Genomic DNA, 15176 nt, shown 5'->3' with positions numbered 1-15176 from the left:
GTGGAAGAACTTGCCTGTCCTGCACAGAGCCCTGACCTCAACCCCATCGAACACCTTTGGGATGAATTGGAACGCAGACTACGAGCCAGGCCTAATCGCCCAACATCAGTGCCCAACCTCACTAATGCTCTTGTGGCTGAATGGAAGCAAGTCCCTGCAGCAATGTTCCAACATCTAATGGAAAGCCTTCCCAGAAGAGTGGAGGCTGATTGCAGCAAAGTTGGGACCGACTCCATATTAATGCCAATGATTTTGGAATGAGATGTTAGATGAGCAGGTGTCCACATACTTTTAGTCATGTAGTGTATGTTTTAGATCAAACTCAATTTCTCAACACTAATAATTTTCGTCCGACTTTGCTGCTCTCCTCTGGTGGAATTTAGAACTACAGTCCATTCTATTGGTTAGCAAGTCCCCGCAGCAATGTCTACAGATCATCACCACAAAGACTATCTGCATCCCAAATGACACCCTATTCCCTATGTAGTGCACTAGTTTTGACCAGGACCTGGTATTTAGGGAATAGAGTATCATTTTGGATGCAGAAAATCCTATGTGGTTGGCTGGTCCTTGTTTTGGTCCATTGTATTCATTCGGTGTCTAGAGATGGTCAGCACAAAGAGGAATCTGTCCTAATGTGTAAGGCTAGTCGTCGTTTTCCTCCACCCTGCCAGCATCAACTCCTTCTCCTCTTCATCACTGATACTAACAGAATCCTCTTCACTCTTCACCCCTGCAGCCAGGTCTTGCCCTGTCCCAGTCCCAGGGTTTGGTACTGAGCTGTTGTGACTTTTCCTCTGATGGGCTCGGAGGTTCTGGGTTCGTACGTAGCTCTTCCCACACTCCTCACAGCTGTAGGGTCTCTCTCCAGTGTGGGTCCTGAATCAATCAAAACATAAATTCATGAATTAATCAGTGTATCACAAATGTATTTAATAAAGCCCGTTTAAACATCAGTTGTTGTCCCAAAGTGCTTTACCTGAAGTGAGCGACGAGGGCCGTAGCTTTGGAGAAGCTCCTCCAACAGATGGAACAGTCGTGTTTCTCCTCGCTGTAATAATAATAATAATAAATGCATTTTATGTGTAGACCACTTTTTATTACACGCAGAAATCACCAAGGTTACTTTTGCTCAGGCAGCCTAATTCTGATCTTTTGCCCAATTATTTGACAAACGAGCTGGGCCCGTATTCACAACACCTCTCAGAGTAGGAGTACTGATCTAGGATCAGTTTAGCCTTTTAGATCATAATGAATAAGATTATATGGACAGGTCCTAGATCATCACTTCTACTCTGAGAAGTTTTGTGGCCCAGATCTGATGTGCATCAGCAACAGCGGTAGAAATGCTTTTTAAAAAAAGCCCCCAAATATATGACTAATAAAAGTGTATGACTAATACTACAAGATAGTCAGACTAAAAAGGAGCCAGCAAAGACTAAACAGTAGAACATCTAAACTTAACATAGAACCAACCTGTGTGTTCGCTCGTGTTCTCTCAGTCGCCCTATCTGGGTGTAGCTCCTCCCACACACAGAGCAGGAGTAAGGTTTTTCTCCGGTGTGCGTCAGCAGGTGTCTCTTCATAGCTCCTGAGTGAGCAAACCTTTTCCCACAGTCGGGGCAAGGGTAAGGTTTTTCTCTCGTGTGCACTTTCTGGTGGTCTCGGAGGGCTGTTCTTTCACGGAACTGTTTCCCACACACGGAGCAAGGGTACGGCTTCTCTCCTGTGTGGATCTTCATGTGTTTATGTAGAGCTGATAGCTTCTTACAGTCTCTTCCACATTCTGGGCAGCAGTGGGACTTGCTGGCTTCGCTGTCGGATCTGTGTTCGGAACTCTCTTCTGTCAAGTCAGATTTACAGTATTTAGGGCAGTGTCCCAATTGACACCCTATTCCCTTGGTGGTTCACTAGAGCCCATAGGGCTTTGGTCAAAAGTAGCACACTGCAAAGGGAATAGGGTGCCATTTGGAACAAAGTGAATTCTACATGGTCACAACGACCTATCAATGAAAAGGAATCAAAGAACGTCATGTGGAATTCCATATTAGAACTCATCATTTAAGAGGCACTCAGTGGAGACAACAACCTGAGTGTCTCTTCTGGTGTCGCCGTAGGTTAGAGATGTTGGCAAAGTCTTTCCCACATCTAAAGCAGTGGTGAGACTTGGTCTTGGTGTTGTTGTGATTCTCCTGGTGTTGTTCAGGTTCTCCTGATGCGGAGGGACTCTCCTCGCTGTCAGAAGGACGCCTGACACTCTGTCCTGTGTTGATGAAACGGTATGGGGTTAGATAACGAATGAATCATTAAAATTCTAACTGTCAACATTCTATCACTTACTGATACGATGACGATCCCAACCAATTTCTTCTCCGTCTGAATTGATCAGACCACCAATTTTCTCTTCTTCCACATCATCACCATCTTCTTCATCTTCAACTTGGTTCTCAAACTTTTCAGAAACTGACTTCGGGCCCTGCAATGCTGTAGATCCAGGACCTGATGATTCAGCCAATACATCAACAACCATCTAGTTCACTATGTAGGATTCAGCCTGTACATCAACAACCATCTAGTTCACTATGTAGGATTCAGCCTGTACATCAACAACCATCTAGTTCACTATGTAGGATTCAGCCTGTACATCAACAACCATCTAGTTCACTATGTAGGATTCAGCCTGTACATCAACATCCATCTAGTTCACTATGTAGGATTCAGCCTGTACATCAACAACCATCTAGTTCACTATGTAGGATTCAGCCTGTACATCAACAACCATCTAGTTCACTATGTAGGATTCAGCCAATACATCAACAACCATCTAGTTCACTATGTAGGATTCAGCCTGTACATCAACAACCATCTAGTTCACTATGTAGGATTCAGCCTGTACATCAACAACCATCTAGTTCACTATGTAGGATTCAGCCAATACATCAACAACCATCTAGTTCACTATGTAGGATTCAGCCTGTACATCAACAACCATCTAGTTCACTATGTAGGATTCAGCCAATACATCAACAACCATCTAGTTCACTATGTAGGATTCAGCCTGTACATCAACAACCATCTAGTTCACTATGTAGGATTCAGCCTGTACATCAACAACCATCTAGTTCACTATGTAGGATTCAGCCTGTACATCAACAACCATCTAGTTCACTATGTAGGATTCAGCCTGTAATCAACAACCATCTAGTTCACTATGTAGGATTCAGCCTGTACATCAACATCCATCTAGTTCACTATGTAGGATTCAGCCAATACATCAACAACCATCTGGTGCCATTGTTCTTCTGTAATTCTGTTAGTTTTTTTGTCACCAATAATATTTTACTTACTGAGGTAATCCCAATTAACTTCTTCTCCTTCGGAATTGATCAAACCACCCACTTCCTCCTCCTCCTCCTCTTCTTTACTATGGATATATAAGGTAGATGTTTGACAGCAGCCTTCACCGTGGCCTTGGTCAGGACCAAGAGAGCGTTTATCTTTGACGACGGTTCCCTAAATGGCAGAGGAGTCACACAGTACGTTGAGTTAAGAGACAAGTTTAGTTTAAAAAAGGTATTCCATCCGACTCTGAGGAAATAAGTGTATTTTGAAGCAATAAGGCACGAGGCGGTGTGGTATATGGCCAATATACCACGGCTAAGGGCTGTTCTTACGCTCGACGCAACTCGGAGTGCCTGGATACAGCCCTTAGCCGCGGTATATTGGCCATAGACCACAAACGTCCAAGCTGCCTTATTGCTATTATAAAACTGGTTACCAATGTAATTAGAGCAGTAAATGTAATGTTTTGTCATACCCGTGGTATACGGTCTGATATACCACGGCTGTCAGCCAATCAGCATTCAGGGCTCAAACCACCCAGTTTATAAAATGCTTTATCCTCTGGCATTTCTTTGTACTTTTAAACTGTACAAATGTTGTAGCCAAAAATCAATAAATGAATCCTGTCAGTGACGTCCTATTCCCCCATCTGGTTTGAATAGTCCACAGGTATAGTCTGATGATTTACCTGAGCGTCACCTCCAGCAGTCTGAAATCCTCCAGTAACAGCAGCAGACCCCTCTCCAGTGTGGGACGACCTCAGGAGCCGACCCCTCTTCATGGTAGCAGACCCATTATCTCCAGTGTGGGACTGTCTGTGTTTCCTCAGGTTTGCTGTTGAGTTGAAGCTCTCCCCACAGACAGAGCACTGGTAAGGTCTCTCCCCGGTGTGCATTCTTCGATGGACCTGTCAAGTCAGAATTTAATTAAAATATATATTAGACGGGTCACAACTCACTCTACATCATTAAAGGGATAGAAAGAATGTAGGGAAAAGGGAATGTGGAGATAACTAGTGAACTACGTCGGTTTACATAATCCGCCTCTACCATTCTATTGGCGAACGTGTAATCACTAGAGAACAAACTGGATGAGCTCCATTTCGAGACTATCATATCAACGGGACCTGAAGAACTGGAATATCGATGTTTGAGTCGTGGCTGAACAAAGATATGGATTATCTAGCTGGTTTTTCTATGCATCAGCAGGACAGAACGGCAGCGTCAGGTAAGCTCAAAGGGGGAGGTGTGTGTTTCTTAACAACAGCTGTTTGCTCGATCTCTAAAATTAAGGTTCTGCTCGCCCGAGTTAGAAAACCTCATGATAAGCTGTAGACCACACTATTTACCAATATAGGGCCATAAACAAGAAAACGAAAATGCTCATCCAGAGGCGGCGCTCCTAGTGGCCGGTGACTTTAAATGCAGGGAAACTCAAATCTGTTTAACCTCATTTCTACCATCACCTTTACTCCACACACAGAAACGCATACAAATATCTCCCTTGCCCTCCATTTGGCAAATCTGACTAGAACTCTATCCTCCTGATTCCTGCTTACAAGCAAAAACTCAAACCGGAAGTACCAGTGATTCGCTCAATACGGAAGTGGTCCGATGAAGTGGATGCTAAGCTACAGGACTGTTTCTCTTCAGCACAGACTGGAATATGTTCCAGGATTGAGGAGTTTACCACATCAGTCACCGGCTTCATGAATACGCAGACGACACTATTCTGTATACTTCTGGCCCTTCCTTGGACACTGTGCTAACTAACCTCCAAACGAGCTTCAATGCCATATAACACGCCTTCCGTGGCCTCCAACTGCTCTTAAACGCTAGTAAAACCAAATGCATGCTTTCCAACCATTCGCTGCCCGCACCCGCCCGCCCGACTAGCATCACCGCCCTGGATGGTTCCGAACTAGAATATGTGGACAACTATAAATACCTAGGTGTCTGGCTAGACTGTAAACTCTCCTTCCAGACTCATATTAAACATCTCCAATCCAAAATGAAATCTAGAATCAACTTTCTATTTCGCAACAAAGCCTCCTTCACTCACGCCGCCAAACTTACCCTAGTAAAACTGACTATCCTACCGATCCTCGACTTCGGCGATGTCATCTACAAAATAGCTTCCAACACTCTACTCGGCAAACTGGATGCAGTCTATCACAGTGCCATCCGTTTTGTTACCAAATCACCTTATACCACCCACCACTGCGACCTGTATGCTCTAGTCGGCTGGCCCTCGCTACATACTCGTCGCCAGACCCACTGGCTCCAGGTCATCTATAGGTCTATGCTAGGTAAAGCTCCGCTTTATCTCAGTTCACGATTACAACACCCACCCGTAGCACACGTTCCAGCAGGTATATCTCACTGATCATCCCCAAAGCCAACACCTCATTTGGCCGCCTTTCCTTCCAGTTCTCTGCTGCCAGTGATTACAGGCAACATCCCCACTGAGCTAAAGGGTAGAGCTGTCGCTTTCAAGGAGCGGGACTCTAATCCGGAAGCTTATAAGAAATTTTGCTACGCCCTCCGATGAACCCTCAAACAGGCAAAGCGCCAATACAGGACTAAGATCGAATCCTCATACATTGGCTCTGACACACAACGGATGTGGCAGGGCTTGCAAACTATCACAGATTACAAAGGGAAGCACAGCCGAGAGCTACCCAGTGACGCGAGCCTACCAGACGAGCTAAATGCTTTCTATGCTCACTTCAAGGCAAGCAACAGTGAACCTTGCATGAGAGCACCGGCTGTTCAGGACGACTCTGTGATCACACTCTCTGTAGCCGATGTGAGTAAGACCATTAAACAGGTTAATATTCACTATGCCCACAGGGCCAGACAGATTACCAGGATGCATACTCAGAGCATGCGCTGACCAGCTGGCAAGTGTCTTCACTTACATTTGCAATCTCTCCCTGAGCCAGTCTGTAATATATACATACGTATATATATATACGGGGGCCCCTCAGGGGTGTGTGCTCAGTCCCCTCCTGTATTCCCTGTTCACCCACGACTGCTTGGCCGTGCACAATTCCAACACCATCATTAAGTTTGCTGACAACACGACGGTGGTAGGCCTGATCACCGACGACAATGAGACAGCCTATAGGGAGGAGGTCAGAGACCTGGCAGTGTGGTGCCAGGACCACAACCTCTCCCTCAATGTCAGCATGACAAAGGCGCTGACAGTGGACTAAAGTAAACGGAAGGCTGAACATTCCCCCATTCACAATCTATGGAGCTGTAGTGGAGCAGGTTGAGAGCTTCAAGTTCCTCGGTGTCCACATCACTTAGGCTCTATCATGGTCCAAACACAGAACACATTCGTGAAGAGGGCACGACAACGCCTCTCCCCCCTCAGGAGGCTGAGAAGATTTGGAATGGGTCCTCAGATCCTCAAAAAGGTTTTACAGCTGCACCATCGAGAGTATCCTGACTGGGTGCATCACTGCCTGGTATGGCAACTGCTTGGCATCTGACTGCAAGGCACTACAGAGGGTAGCGCGTACAGCCCAGTACATCACTGGGGCCAAGCTCCCAGCCATCCAGGACCTCTATACCAGGCAGAAAGCCTGCTCTCTGTGCTAATGCACGGCAAGCGGTACCGATGCACCAGGAACCAACAGGACCTTGAACAGCTTCTACCCCCCCAAGACATAAGACTAATAAATAGTTTGTTACTCTTTATTCCTAGTTACATGTACATATCTACCTCAATTACCTCGTAACCCTGCACATGGACTCGGTACTGGCCAAGTTATCGTTACTCATTGTGCTTATATAGCCAAGTTATCGTTACTCATTGTGTATCTAGTCTACACCTGTTGTCTACACCTGTTGTTTACAAAGCATGTGACAAATAAAATGAGATTTGAGTGATAAAAAAAACAATGTAGGGAAGTGTGGTAGTAATGGGTAAAGGACCTTGAGGGAGGACGCGTAGGAGAACCTCATCCCACAGACATCGCAAGATTGAGGTTTCTCTCCTGTATGTGTCCGCTGGTGGTCCTTCAGACGCTCAAATCGAGGGAAACTCCGTCCACACACGGAGCAGGAGTAAGGTTTCTCTCCGGTGTGTACCTTCTGGTGTTTTAACAGATTCCCTCGCTGGATGAACCTCTTCCCACAGACAGAGCAGTGGTAAGGTTTCTCCCCTGTGTGTGTCAGAAGGTGTCTCTGTAGGGTGATACCCCCTGTGGAGAAACCTCTACCGCACACGGAGCAGCGGAAGGGTTTCTCTCCACTGTGTGTGCGGAGATGTGCAACTAGCTTCGATGGTTTAGGGAACTCCTTTCCACACACCGAGCAGAGGTGAGGCTTCTTGGTTCTGCATCGTTTCTCCTGGATTTGTTGGTGTTGTTCAGGTTCTGCTGATGTCGAGGGAATCTCACCGCTAACAAAGACTGGGACAGGGCTTTTTCCTGTGTGGAGAAGTGGAGAGGTTAAACAATGGATCTGCGTCCCCAAATGACTCCCTATCCCCGACATAGAGCCCTATGGGCAAAAGTGTAGAGCAGGTTAAACAAATACTTAGCCGTTATGCTAACACTAGCTGACCGACTAACTAACACACACAGGCTGTGTCCCAAATGGCACCCTATTCCCTAAAGGGCTCTGGTCAGAAGTAGTGCTATGTAGGGAATTGGGTGCCATTTTTGGGACGCATCCTTCAACAATGAAGAGCTCAATCAAAAATCGTCATCATTCTGCCTCTTACTAGAAAGAGAATCGTGACCAATTTCCTCTCCGTCGGAATTAATCAAACCACCAAGTTCCTCATCCTCTTCTCTCGCCTCCGTCCCCTTTTTCAGTCCCAGAATTTTACCAAGGGACTCTTTGGGTTTGGGGCTCGATCGGTCACCAGGGTCCTAGAATGGAAATTTAATTAAATATATTTTTTTTAAAACAAGATAGGAATAACAAAGCTCTTGGCCCTAACTACCTATGAAGGTTCCCTAGATGACAGAATATTGACGTCTCCTCTTGAAACACTTGAAGCACTGTCAGTCATAATTTAAATGGAACCCTATTCCCTATTTCCTATTCCCAAGGCCCAGGCTATTGCGATTTGGGACGTAGCTATAATTGTCTCACACCTTGCTGCGGTTTCGCTCCACCTGTCCACCATCTCCTGTGTGAGTCTGCTGGTGTTCTCTCAGGAGACCAGGCCGTGAGAAGCTCTTCCCACACACAGAGCAGAGGAATGGTTTCTCTCCTGTGTGAGACCTGAATCAAATCAAACTTTATTTAACGTGTATTTAAAATCACAACGCTTAACAATGAAATAAAGGAGATCAAAAAAACAACAGAAGGCAATTAATAAAGGAACATCAAATAAAAGAGATTACAAAAATAGTGAAATCATCGATTCAAGTCCATACTAACCTCTGGTGATCCCTGAGTCCTGAGGGTGTGAAGAAGCTCTTCCCACACACAGAGCAGCGGTGAAGTCTCTCTGCTGTGTGCTTCAGCTGGTGGGCCCTAAGATAAGATCAAAATAGATTTTTTTTTTTTAATTTAAATAAAAAAACACTTCTGACTACTTGAAATGACCCTATAAACCTTAGAATTGATAAATAAAAAGCATAGTTTATACCTCAGGTTTCTCTGCTGGGTGTAGCTTCTCCCACACTCGGAGCAGCGGTACGGTCTCTCTCCCGTGTGCAGCAGTTGGTGTCTCTTCAGGCTGATCAATTATAAAGATAAGTTACAAGTTAGTTATATGTAGTTCAAGTTTTATTACACCCACATAGCAGCGAGTCAAAACGAACCAATGAACTCCATGAGCATGCAAATGGCATATGCCAAACTAAATACACATACATATATATATATATATATATATATATATATATATATATATATACTTAAAACTTCTTCGGGACAGGGGGCAGCATTTTCACTTTGGACGAATTGCGTGCCCAAACTGAATTTCCTCCTACTATGTCCCAGATGGTAATACATGCATATTATTATTACTATTGGATAGAAACCACTCTGAAGTTTCTAAAACTGTTTGAATTATGTCTGTAAGTATAACAAAACTCATATGGCAGACAAAAACCTGAGAAGAAATCCAAACAGGAAGTGAGAACTCGATTTTCAAAACAGTGCCAAATGATATCCCTTTTAGTTATGGATGAGCAAACACTTCCTAGGGCTTCCACTAGATGTCACCGTCTTTAGATTCTGGTTATATGATTCTACTATAAAGGAGGGGCTCATAGGAGCTATTTTACTGAGTGGTCTGCCGAAATTCTTGGTCTCATTGTGCGCGCTCACGAGAGAGAGTGCTCTCGTTCCAATGCTCTTTCTTCAGACAATGAAATTCTCCGGTTGGATCCTTATTGATGATTAATGTTAAAAACATCCTAAATATGGATTGCAAACATCATTTGACCTGTTTCTACGACCTGTAATGGAACTTTTTGAGTTTTTGTCTGGAGGGATTGCTCGTGCGTCATGAAAATGGATTACTGGGCTGAACATGCTAACAACAAGTGGCTAAATGATGGGCTTTATGGAACAAATCAGTCATTTATTGTCGAACTGGGAATCCTGGGAGTGCCTTCTGATGAAGTTATTCGAAGGTAAGTGAATATTTATAGTGTTTTTGTAGCTTCTGTTGACGCCAAAATGGCGGCTATTTCTTTGGCTGGATTGTGCTCTGAGCGCCGTTCTCAGATTATTCTTTTTCCGTAATTTTTTGGGGGAAATCTGACACAGCGGTTGCATAGAGGATAAGTTTATCTTTAATTCTGTGAATAACACTTGCATCTTTTATCAATGTTTATTATGAGTATTTCTGCAAAATCACCGGATGTTTTGGAATCAAAACATTACTGCACGTAACGCGCCAATGTAAACTGAGATTTGTTTTATATATATATATATATATATGCACATTATCGAACAAAACACACAATACATGTATAACATGATGTCCTATGACTGTCATCTGATGAAGATAATCAAAGGTTAGTGATTCATTTTAACTATATTTCTGCTTTTTCTAACTCCTATTGTTGGCTGAAAAAATGGCTGTGTGTGTTTGTGACTTGGCTCTGACCTAACATAATCATATGTTGTGCTTTCACTGTAAATCATTTTTGAAATCGGACACCATGGGTAGATTAACAAGATGTTTATCTTTCATTTGCTGTATTGGACTTGTTAATGTGTGAAAGTTAAATATTTCAAAAAAAAAATGTTTTGAATTTCTCGCGCTGCCTTTTCAGTGGAATGTTGTGGGTGTTCCGCTAGCGGAACCCCTGAGCTAGAAAGGCTAAAAAGGACGGACCAGGGTTGTATTCACTAGGAACCAAAAGGATGCACACGGCCGTAACAGAGAAGAGATGACCTGTAGTTGTTCAATAAGAAACGCTTGTTTTCGCTTTCCTTTGCAAAACGTTTGTGCACTAATTAATACGACACTGGTCTACGCTGATAACAACAACACACCTGATCATCTGGGAGAAGGTGTTCCCGCAGTCGGGGCAGGAGTAAGGTTTCTCTCCGGTGTGAACGATCTGGTGGAGCGTCAGGCTCCCCTTCTGGGCGAAGCTCTTCCCACACACAGAGCAGGAGTAAGGCTTCTCTCCAGTGTGGATTCTCATATGGACTTGTAGCTTGTATGCAATGGGAAACTCCTTTCCACACACAGGGCAGGGGTGGGCTCTTCTGTGACAGCTGTGATGCTGTTTATGGTGTTGCTGTTTATGCTCTACGGCTGCAGGGAGACTCTCCTCAGTAGTCTCAGAGTGGTGGTTGTTGGAACTGTTTCCTGTGTGGATGAGGACAATAGTTTGGGTTAAATATACTAAACCATAACTAACTAACTTAACATGAGAGCTGAAGGTCAAAGGGTAATGAGTAATAAAATTTAAAAAAGCTAGAATCTGCAGTTGCTACATCCATTTTTGGACTTAAAATAAAAAGGAACTCTATGGCCATTTTGGACCTCAACATTGTTGTCCAGATCACGTTATGAACCTGTAGGACTGTAGATCCAAAGCTAGGTATTCTTTGTTGTATCCGGATTTTTACCATCAGTGGCATATTTGGGGGTAACCACGTTTTTTTGAAAACTACAACGAGCTTCAGAGAGGAGCGAGGTTGATTTCCTGATCTCTACATGCCCCGCACCCTCGAATGCGGGGAAAATGTGTATGTTCCTAGTTAAACAGCCTTGAGACTGTAATCCTGAAGATCAACTGGAGAAGACATCCTAAACCAGCGAAGAAGACAGATAACAGCAGAGTAAGTGTTTTGCGCCAGCTAATGTTTCTATATTGAAAGGACATATAACATTAGTGCTGTTGTGAATCGTTAGTTCTGCTATCGTTACTTAACTTAGAGATCTGCCTAGTGTCTTTACATCTAGAGCTAGCGCATTGACATAGCCTAGCTGGTAACGTAGAGAAAAGTGGTAGCATTGACATAGCCTAGCTGGTAACGTAGAGAAAAGTAGTAGCATTGACATAGCCTAGCTGGTAACGTAGAGAAAAGTGGTAGCATTGACATAGCCTAGCTGGTAACGTAGAGAAAAGTGGTAGCATTGACATAGCCTAGCTGGTAACGTAGAGAAAAGTGGTAGCATTGACATAGCCTAGCTGGTAACGTAGAGAAAAGTGGTAGCATTGACATAGCCTAGCTGGTAACGTAGAGAAAAGTGGTAGCATTGACATAGCCTAGCTGGTAACGTAGAGAAAAGTGGTAGCATTGACATAGCCTAGCTGGTAACGTAGAGAAAAGTGGTAGCATTGACATAGCCTAGCTGGTAACGTAGAGAAAAGTGGTAGCATTGACATAGCCTAGCTGGTAACGTAGAGAAAAGTATTGTAACACTGACTTGAAAATTGCCATATTTGGCTGCTGGGTGTGCTCCCACAATAATATCGAGGCTTCATCCAGGTTGATGAGGAATATCTATCTCCTGATGGTCACCACAGAGGCTTCATCCAGGTTGATGAGGAATATCTATCTCCTGATGGTCACCACAGAGGCTTCATCCAGGTTGATGAGGAATATCTATCTCCTGATGGTCACCACAGAGGCTTCATCCAGGTTGATGAGGAATATCTATCTCCTGATGGTCACCACAGAGGCTTCATCCAGGTTGATGAGGAATATCTATCTCCTGATGGTCACCACAGAGGCTTCATCCAGGTTGATGAGGAATATCTATCTCCTGATGGTCACCACAGAGGCTTCATCCAGGTTGATGAGGAATATCTATCTCCTGATGGTCACCACAGAGGCTTCATCCAGGTTGATGAGGAATATCTATCTCCTGATGGTCAGTACAGAGGCTTCGTCCAGGTTGATGAGGAATATCTATCTCCTGATGGTCAGTACAGAGGCTTCGTCCAGGTTGATGAGGAATATCTATCTCCTGATGGTCAGTACAGAGGCTTCATCCAGGTTGATGAGGAATATCTATCTCCTGATGGTCACTACAGAGGGTTTATCCAGGTTGATGAGGAATATCTATCTCCTGATGGTCACCACAGAGGTTTCATCCAGGTTGATGAGGAATATCTATCTACTTATGGTCACCACAGAGGCTTCATCCAGGTTGATGAGGAATATCTATCTCCTGATGGTCACCACAGAGGCTTCATCCAGGTTGATGAGGAATATCTATCTCCTGATGGTCACCACAGAGGCTTCATCCAGGTTGATGAGGAATATCTATCTCCTGATGTCACCACAGAGGTTTCATCCAGGTTGATGAGGAATATCTATCTCCTGATGGTCACCACAGAGGCTTCATCCAGGTTGATGAGGAATATATATCTCCTGATGGTCACCACAGAGGGTTTATCCAGGTTGATGAGGAATATATATCTCCTGATGGTCACCACAGAGGCTTCATCCAGGTTGATGTTCCTCTGGATGAACTGTAATAATGTGCAATCATTTTTTCAAATGGTATCTGTGTTTAAAAACATATTAAATGTAATACTAAAGTAGAATGGGGTAAGACCAAGGGTTTATATCCACTCACTGCACCAGCTGTTGTTTACATAAATGCATAGGCCCCCGCCCCGGGTTTTACCAGAGGCTACTGTTGCCTTGCCGATAGTGTATAACCCGCCAGCTGTATGTTCTTAACGTCGTTGTTCAGCCACGACTCGGTGAAACATAAGATAATACTGTTTTTAATGTCCCGTTGTCCGACTCATTGAAGAAGAACTCCTGGTCCAATTTGAGGTGAATAATCCCAGTTCTGATGTCCAGAAGCTCTTTTCAGTCACAAGAGACGGAAGCAGCAACATTATGTACAAAACAAGTTATGAACAATGCGAAAATACAAACAAAATAGCATGATTGGTTGAGAGTCGATAATAAGGCAGCCCTACCCTCATTCTCCTGGTTCCAATAAATAAATAAAAATAAGGAGGGGACTTGGGCTTGTATCTTCCTGGTATCCAATAAGGAGGGGACTTGGGCTTGTATCTTTCTGGTATCCAATAAGGAGGGGACTTGGGCTTGTATCTTCCTGGTATCCAATAAGGAGGGGACTTGGGCTTGTATCTTCCTGGTATCCAATAAGGAGGGGACTTGGGCTTGTATCTTCCTGGTATCCAATAAGGAGGGGACTTGGGCTTGTATCTTCCTGGTATCCAATAAGGAGGGGACTTGAGCTTGTATCTTCCTGGTATCCAATAAGGAGGGGACTTGGGCTTGTATCTTCCTGGTATCCAATAAGGAGGGGACTTGTATCCAATAAGGAGGGGTCTTGGGCTTGTATCTTCCTGGTATCCAATAAGGAGGGGACTTGAGCTTGTATCTTCCTGGTATCCAATAAGGAGGGGACTTGGGCTTGTATCTTCCTGGTATCCAATAAGGAGGGGACTTGTATCCAATAAGGAGGGGTCTTGGGCTTGTATCTTCCTGGTATCCAATAAGGAGGGGACTTGGGCTTGTATCTTCCTGGTATCCAATAAGGAGGGGACTTGAGCTTGTATCTTCCTGGTATCCAATAAGGAGGGGACTTGGGCTTGTATCTTCCTGGTATCCAATAAGGAGGGGACTTGGGCTTGTATCTTCCTGGTATCCAATAAGGAGGGGTCTTGGGCTTGTATCTTCCTGGTATCCAATAAGGAGGAGACTTGGTCTTGTATCTTCCTGGTATCCAATGAGGGGACTTGGGCTTGTATCTTCCTGGTATCCAATAAGGAGGGGACTTGGGCTTGTATCTTCCTGGTATCCAATAAGGAGGGGACTTGGGCTTGTATCTTCCTGGTATCCAATAAGGAGGGGACTTGGGCTTGTATCTTCCTGGTATCCAATAAGGAGGGGACTTGGGCTTGTATCTTCCTGGTATCCAATAAGGAGGGGACTTGGGCTTGTATCTTCCTGGTATCCAATAAGGAGGGGACTTGGGCTTGTATCTTCCTGATATCCAATAAGGAGGAGACTTGGGCTTGTATCTTCCTGGTATCCAATAAGGAGGGGACTTGGGCTTGTATCTTCCTGGTATCCAATAAGGAGGGGTCTTGGGCTTGTATCTTCCTGGTATCCAATAAGGAGGGGACTTGGGCTTGTATCTTCCTGGTATCCAATAAGGAGGGGACTTGGGCTTGTATCTTCCTGGTATCCAATAAGGAGGGGACTTGGGCTTGTATCTTCCTGGTATCCAATAAGGAGGGGACTTGGGCTTGTATCTTCCTGGTATCCAATAAGGAGGGGACTTGAGCTTGTATCTTCCTGGTATCCAATAAAGAGGGGACTTGGGCTTGTATCTTCCTGGTATCCAATAAGGAGGGGACTTGGGCTTGTATCTTCCTGGTATCCAATAAGGAGGGG

The 15176-nt window shown here is 44.4% G+C and overlaps 1 protein-coding gene across 3 annotated transcripts in view; it reads right to left on the bottom strand.

Annotated features, from left to right (window-relative positions):
* Window positions 1-210: 210 nt before the first annotated feature.
* The window catches only part of LOC120043224 (zinc finger protein 585A-like), a 26668-nt gene continuing 11702 nt past the window's right edge, over window positions 211-15176 (bottom strand). The window contains exons 6-18 of one of the 3 annotated variants that reach the window (XM_038987873.1): window positions 10824-11145; window positions 8959-9048; window positions 8748-8843; window positions 8459-8588; window positions 8080-8230; window positions 7287-7783; window positions 4031-4249; window positions 3348-3513; window positions 2341-2499; window positions 2090-2263; window positions 1477-1843; window positions 980-1051; window positions 211-879 (exon numbers count right to left, since the gene is read on the bottom strand). In XM_038987873.1, coding sequence (XP_038843801.1) covers window positions 633-879; window positions 980-1051; window positions 1477-1843; window positions 2090-2263; window positions 2341-2499; window positions 3348-3513; window positions 4031-4249; window positions 7287-7783; window positions 8080-8230; window positions 8459-8588; window positions 8748-8843; window positions 8959-9048; window positions 10824-11145 — 2690 coding nt within the window. In that variant the 3' untranslated portion in view covers window positions 211-632. The remainder of the gene's footprint in view (window positions 880-979; window positions 1052-1476; window positions 1844-2089; window positions 2264-2340; window positions 2500-3347; window positions 3514-4030; window positions 4250-7286; window positions 7784-8079; window positions 8231-8458; window positions 8589-8747; window positions 8844-8958; window positions 9049-10823; window positions 11146-15176) is intronic. The other 2 variants (XM_038987874.1, XM_038987875.1) reach the window with 2 other exon arrangements.

Source organism: Salvelinus namaycush, unplaced genomic scaffold, assembly GCF_016432855.1.
Source record: "Salvelinus namaycush isolate Seneca unplaced genomic scaffold, SaNama_1.0 Scaffold88, whole genome shotgun sequence".
Classification (NCBI taxonomy): Eukaryota; Metazoa; Chordata; class Actinopteri; order Salmoniformes; family Salmonidae; genus Salvelinus; species Salvelinus namaycush.
Note: the sequence above shows the minus strand (reverse complement) of the source record. Positions and strands in the feature narration are given on the sequence as shown.